Genomic DNA, 7,511 nt, shown 5'->3' with positions numbered 1-7,511 from the left:
TCTTATTTTAATAAACAACACTGTCATATGCAAAACTGGGGTGGCACTTGCCACCCCATGCCACCCTTCTAGATCCGCCCCTGTGTGTGTGTGTGTGTGTGTGTGTGTGTGTGTGTGTGTGTGTGTGTGTGTGTGTGTGTGTGTGTGTGTGTGTGTGTGTGTGTGTGTTTATTGCCTGAAAGCTATATTATATTACAGCGTATATATCTGTGGCACACAGGTTCTCTCTGGTGCTTCTCTTCTGTTTTGTTAAATACAAATCAGCTAAACATTAATTCATCTCCACAGGAAGACACTTTCTCATAATTTAACAAACACATTTCAAGGTCAGCTGCTGTCAATCACTCTGTGAAACTTTACTACACCCACATGACATTATAGAGGACAGCACATGTTCATAAACGCCTCTGATCTTTGACATCTGCGTTCCATACAAGATCGGATTCATGAGCGGCTGCATCATGAGAAAATACAGAGACAGGAAGATTCTCAGAGCGGCAGGTAAACCCGTCGTATCGAACCTACTCTGAAATATTTCAAAGCAACAACCACAAGAAAAATTCAAGAGAGACACCAGCTGAGGCGTGCAGGTGGTCAGGCTTTTTTGTCTCGTCTGTTTGGATCCATAAAAACACACTTTGAGGATTTTCATGTAAGAAAACAAGATGATAAGTGTGGGGACTATGATGGTCATAATAATGTCAAAAATCCCATAAACATTATTCACCTTTGTGCTAGAACAAGCCAGCCTAACCACCAGGTAATTCTGACAATACAAACTGTTTAAGACGTTTCCACACAGCCTGAGACGCAGGTTTAAGGACAAAGCAATAAGAAATTTCGCTAAAGAGTACGCCCACATCACCATAATCAGAACAGCTGTATTGTTAGATGTCATTTGGGTGTTATATTGTAGAGGACAACAAATAGCGAGGTATCTGTCATAAGACATGACGGCTAAGTTTGAAACTTCAATGCTTCCATAAGTGTGAATGCAGAAGATCTGCAGGAAGCAGAGAGGAGCAGAAACAGTGTGAACATCAGAGAGGATCTGAAGCAGGAGGAATGGAAACAGCCCTGTACTACCATACAGCTCATTCACAAACAGGCTGCACAGAAACATGTACATAGGTTCATGTAAGCTTCTGTTCACACAGATAACCACAATCAGAGACGTGTTGGCAGCAATGATCAGGATGTATAATATTACAGTTAATGAGAAATAGAAGAATTTTAAACTTCCAACATTCATAAAACCTCCAAGAATGAAATAAGACAGAGGAGGCGTGGTTACATTTAACATAGCTCACAAAGTACAAATGTCCCAAATATGTCATGTGCACAGTTGTTGTGTCTGATCTAACAAACACTGCAGCTCACCTGTTCACCTGTGACAACACAGTCACCTCTGCAGCCTTTTTATACCTTCTCAGCACAAATCCGCCTTCGTCGCTCCATGTGACGGACTAACGAGTTCAGTGATTGACGGGAAGGTTCGGATTTGTTTTGTTTTGCGTCTGTGTGGTTCAGTGTAACAGCCTCTGTCTCCTGAGCACTTACCGTCTGGAATTGTTTCAGTTTTCAGAGTGAGCCATCTCGTTGCTTTAATAGCACAGGGTGAGCAGGTGACCAGAAGCCCCGGGTTTGACTCTACCCGAGGCCCTTTGTGTATCTGTCCAGCTTCAGAGGACAACCTCACAGACGCAGCAGTCCTCATGTGAAGCCTGGTTAGTTGTTGCCTCGCTGCATCACAGCTGGGCAGCTTGGAGTTGACGTGACGTCAACAAAGAGCTGTCAGTAAGCAGTCATGTGTCTCACGCTAAACCTGCTCAGACCTACAGATTCTGGCCTTGGCTCAAACTGCACCACTAATTTTGCAAACATGCAGCTGTGGCAACACGTCACTGACGTGCTGATGAAGATGGGCCCACTAAAACAACAGGCCAGGCTCAGCATGAGTCGAAATTTCTGCACTTTTCAGTTGCACATGAACGTTTTCTTGTTTTAAATAAGCTATCACAGGCAAATTCAGCCGGCTTCACACCGACCACTTCCTGCGCAATTTGAGCAGAACATCACAGTTCAGAGGTTCAGAAGAAGAAAACCACTTTTATTCTGCTGTGGGTGTCCTACTGTGGACAAAGGACGACTCATCCTGATCTAGTCTGATAGATCTAAATCTGGGTGTTTCAAGCAGGTGAATAATGAGTGGTAGGTTAGCTGAGCCCAAACCCTAACCTCAGATGGGTCACCTATGACCTGGTCAATAGATTTCATCCTGATACCCAGTGACAGTCAGTGTGCCGCTGCCTGTAAAGGTCTGTGCAGCCCTCTGTGGATATGCCTCCCCAGACCATCAGTGACCCCCCACAAACGATGTTACAACGTTCTCCACAACTTCACCTTCACATCTGTCACATGTGCTCAGAGTGAACCTGCTCTCGTCTGTGGAAAGTTTGGGCACCATTGGTGGACCTGCCAATTATGGTATTCTATGGCTAATGCCTGTCGGGCTCCACGGTGCCGGGCAGTGAGCACAGGGTCCACTAGAGGACGTCGGGGCCTCAGACCCCCCTCGTTAGTCTGTTTCTGATTGTTTGGTCAGAGACATTCACACCAGTGTCCTGCTGGAGGTCTGTAGCTCTGAGGACGCTGTTCCTCCTTACAAAGAGGAGCATTTACCGGTCCTGCTGATGGGTTAAGGGCCTTCTACGGCCCTGTCCACCCATAACTGCCCATCTCTCTGCATGGTCCTGAGACCGTGCTGGGAGACACATCAAACCTTCTAGCAACGATACGTAGATGCCATCCCTGTCATCAGGTAGTTGGGCTACCTAGCTCTGCAGGGTCCAGGTATGGCCTGAAACTGACTAACATCTCCTTCCAATACTTACCTGAATAGTTCAGACTCAACGCTGTAGTCTGATTAAAGTGTTCTTGTACTTTTTTAGCAGTGTGTTTGGTACCACAGTTTGGCCTGACTTTGATCAAAGTGGGTCGTTTGATTTTATTATTGCGGTAGGGTCTCTACCTTGCAATATGAAGCACTTGTGAAAAGGTCGGTCATCCCAAGCCTGCTGACAGTCATGCTCACAGTCTTCATGGCGGCGCTTCTGAAAACATGTCAGGTGGTTACCAGACTGATGAACGCCCCAGTCTGGTGCACGTGAACGCTCCCTGTTTTTAACCAAGAATAAACTCAGAAGCTTTCGATCTTATTGTTCCGCTGAGCTGAAATTAAACTGAAACTAATCATTAAAAATTGTTTTAGATTTATGAGTCACCAGTACAGCACACCTTTATCTACCTGAGGTGTCTGACTGCGCCACATATTGTGTTTTTTGTATTTCCTAAAGTATTATAATCTTAAAATGTGACAGAGACCACCTGCTACATGTCAGCTCACGATAGAAAGTGATATGAGTATAGATTACATTTTTTAAAAACGGAACAAAAGTAGAAAGCAGTTTTTATAGTTTTATATATTTATATGTTGTAGAATGCAGTGGATGGTAACGGTACAGAGAGGAAGAGGGTAAGGACCAAACTATTCTTGTGTTACGTTTTTCCTGGACTGTTCATGCGCTCCACTTTGATTTTCAGAAGTTTTACAAAAGATTGAACCTCAGAGTTAAAGTTCATATTAGTTTATTGACCAAAGCAACTAAAATCCATCCTGGGGGGGTCATTACAGAGCGGTCTGAGGGGATGTCGTTATCATCCTGAGCCCTCAGCGGACCACTGAGGCCAGCGCTCAGGTCCGCTCACTCTGATTGGTCGTCTCGGGACCTCTCTGGTCTCTCAGGTTTCCAGCTCTGATTTGCTCCAGAGGGAATTAGAGGAAACTGTAGCTAATGTGAAAATGCCTCAGGGACAAACATGATGACACACTGAAATGACCTTTGACCTCAGGGACTTCATTAACGAGCCACAGTGATAGAGAAACAGTTTAGTCTCTGAGGGGTTTACATTAATCACAAATTTCTCAGGTTCCTGATTTTCAGTGAAACCAGTTTGAATTAGAACTTTTTAACCATCAGTAATAAATGTATTAAACTAAGACTTCACATTCATCTAACGCCTGCTGAAGTCACGCACCCTCACATCTAAAGACAATTATACAGGTTCAGAGTTTTCCAGTTAGTCTCGAGGGAAATCGGACTGAAGTTAAACTAGCTTTTCCGGATCAGTCCCTCTGATAGAAAATGGATTCGGATTTTCACTCCTCCAGGAACCCAAATACTTTAATACACAACTGTAGGATTTAAGCCACACACCTGATTAAATGAAGTTAAAAGATCAACCAAAGATAGTTTGAAGGCCTCCTGCATCTTTGACTAACCCTGAGTTTTCAGTTCCATTAAAGCTGATCAGAGCATGAATGGACCACGTTTCATCGTGTGAACAATCTGAGTGTGAAGACCACTTTCAGGCTGTCTGGGGGTTCGAAAACTCACTTTTTAAACCACTGTAGTCCACTTTAAAACGTTCACATTGACGGCGTCCTTGGACGAATTTGTGACATTTGTTTTCAAAACTAGCTCAATATTTCTGCATTTTTACATGCGAATAAAAAGATCTGACCAATCAGAACGCTGCATTTGGTACAAGTCTGTTAACATGCACATGTACTGAATATTTAGTGAGATGGAAACATTGAAATACTCCTGTTTCCCTCAGACTCACAGCTGGCTACTGCTCCGGGTCGGTTGACTGTCTGAAATCATCCTTCTGCCTCCTCAGATGTGGTCCCAACTCTGCACACAGAACTCGAGCCCACTGACATCCTGAAACATGGACCAAAGCTTCGGCCATCAAACCAGGAAACCCTCCCTGCTGCTGCTGCTCCTGAGAATCGGATGAACCAGAATCTCAGTTTCTGCCTGTTCAGAAACGTCAGGAATGATGAACACCTCATGTCCATTGATGAACACAACAATGGACATAAGGAGCTTCTTTCACAGAAAAAACTCAGATGTTATTTTATATATTAAGCTTTGTATGTTGTTCAGTATATTTCTATGAAAACAAGAGGAACTTCAACACACAGCAGGATATTCACAGTTGAACCAGATATTTACACTTTATGGAAAACTCAAGAACATTGTTTTACTGTACAACATCAATTTAGAGTCAACTTGTTTTGTTTTAGATAAATAAATATTGAAACATCTTTTGAATTAGTTAAATGTCAGAATAAAGAGAGACAGAGCTTCTATTTTAATCACTTTCATCAAATGTAGGAGCACATGTACACTAAGTTTATTGTAAATTAATAAGAAACTGCAGACGATTCCATTCTGAGCTGAAGAAGCTTCTGATTGGTTCGTAGAGTCCATGTGAGTAAACTGGTGGCACAGCTGTGGATGCATATAAGGCAAAACACAGAGCCTGTTTCTGTGACATGGGAACATCAAGACATGTCAACAAAACACCAGGAACAGAACTGTGGAGCTCCATAAGTGTGGCTCAGTTTGAATACAATTTGGTGCCATTTACAATTAAGAGAGAGAGAGAGAGAGAGGAACAGAGGGGGTGTTACGTCCCCCCCACCATGGTGGAGGCAAAGGTCCGAAGGAGACAGCAACACTGGACAACCACAATCAATGAAGGAGGAAGACAACAGGCAGGATTTATTGGTTGCTTGCCTCGATAGTCAAACTTCCAGGGCCTAACTGAAACAAAAAATGCAAAACAAAAGGCCTACCTAGCTACTACAAAAGGTCAGTGAAAACAAGAGTGGCATCAACCGCATAACCTAGTGTGACGAACAGTTTAAAACCTGCAATCAGTGTACAGGGTACCCCAGCTTACCTGTCCAGCCTCCCACCACACACAATACAAAGAAGCCTGTTCATGTGTTTGTCATAAAGCAGAAGCCAGCAGCCACCAGCTGGCCAGGGAGCTGCTCATTTGTAGTGATCCTCGGAGAGTGATTGGCCACCTGTGCCCAGACCAGCCAATAGACACATGCCAATCAACTTTGAACTGGCCAATAGGTGGAGGCCTGACACCTGAAAGATAAAAAGTACACCAAAAGAAAAGCCTCATCCTTTCCAGGGATCCCAGAACACTGTGAATCCAGAGCGAGACTTTATCCTGCACTCAGAGCAAAGCCAAAGATGTTTGCAGTCACTATCGTCTCTTACATCGTAATTTACAGTTACACAATGAAACTGTGTGATCGTTATGAGCTTTCAACATGGACACACAACACATAAATATACACAACAGGCAGGTTTATGTGATGTAAGGCGGGCATTATAGGGGAGGAGCTGGTGTTTGTGGTGCTGTACCGGCTTTCAGCTGGAGGGACAAACTGTTTATCACTGGTGGAGCACACAACGCTGCAGCTGGCCTTTTCCTGGCCACGTCCAGCATTTACTGAGCCCAGACCTGAGAGACAAGTTCCCACAATCCCTCTGTGCTACAAAACACTTCCTGTCAGAAGTGGGATTTAAACCCACACCTCCAGGGGAGACTGGAACCTGAACAGAGCAACTTAGACTAAGACTGATCGCAGAGGCCCGGACTTGGTTTTGCTGGTGGCCCACCTGTGGGCTCCTACAGGGAAGAATTCAGCACAACACAAAAGTCGAGAAGATGTTGGTCCCACTACTGTGTTTGTTCTGAGAGCTGGGTCAGAACCTCATCCCTCTATCCAGTGAGAGCAGTACTCCACAAATACAATGAGGTAAACAACGCTACCACCCAGGCATCACTCTGACCAGTGTTTCTCTGTGAATGTCGCATTCCCGTGGCAGCGTGCTCGCTGCTCACTCAGATTAGAAGTTTTCTTCCCATGCAGAGTGTACAGCAGACGCTTATGTTTGTCTCACTTTTTACAGAATCAAACTCAAAGTAATGTGAGTACTTACAAGCTTTAAATGCTGCACAGTTGTACTCTCTCCATATTATCCATTGTTGAGGTACACCCATCTGTTACCACTAAAGTCACACGCACTCATGTCATTGTCATGAGACACTCTCACACATAAAATCATGGTTTAATAACGCAGTAACGCAGCGTGCTTACTGGAAAGTAACTTTAATTTGATTAATTTTTGTAATAGTAATCCCTTATTTTACTCATTACTTGTAATGCCCCTCCCTCATCCTGGTCATGGTGGACAGATGCCCCTCCCTCATCCTGGTCATGGTGGACAGATGCCCCTCCCTCATCCTGGTCATGGTGGATGGATGCCCCTCCCTCATCACAGTCATGGTGGATGGATGCCCCTCCCTCATCCTGGTCATGGTGGACAGATGCCCCTCCCTCATCCTGGTCATGGTGGATGGATGCCCCTCCCTCATCACAGTCATGGTGGATGGATGCCCCTCCCTCATCCTGGTCATGGTGGACAGATGCCCCTCCCTCATCCTGGTCATGGTGGATGGATGCCCCTCCCTCATCACAGTCATGGTGGATGGATGCCCCTCCCTCATCCTGGTCATGGTGGACAGATGCCCCTCCCTCATCCTGGTCATGGTGGATGGATGCCCCTCCCTCA

General features: G+C 44.9%; 1 protein-coding gene across 1 annotated transcript; it reads right to left on the bottom strand.

Moving 5' to 3' along the window:
• Positions 1 to 337: 337 nt before the first annotated feature.
• LOC308401011 (olfactory receptor 51G1-like) lies at positions 338 to 1,252 on the bottom strand (the record flags this gene model as incomplete). Its single annotated transcript, XM_080889078.1, has 1 exon — positions 338 to 1,252. One exon carries the CDS (start codon positions 1,250 to 1,252, stop codon positions 338 to 340), a length of 915 nt encoding a protein of 304 aa, XP_080745204.1.
• Positions 1,253 to 7,511: the final 6,259 nt, after the last annotated feature.

This window comes from Rhamphochromis sp. 'chilingali' (genome assembly GCF_963969265.1).
Source record: "Rhamphochromis sp. 'chilingali' genome assembly, chromosome: 8".
Classification (NCBI taxonomy): Eukaryota; Metazoa; Chordata; class Actinopteri; order Cichliformes; family Cichlidae; genus Rhamphochromis; species Rhamphochromis sp. 'chilingali'.
The sequence above is the reverse complement of the archived record's forward strand: the minus strand, read 5'-3'. Positions and strand labels throughout refer to the sequence as shown.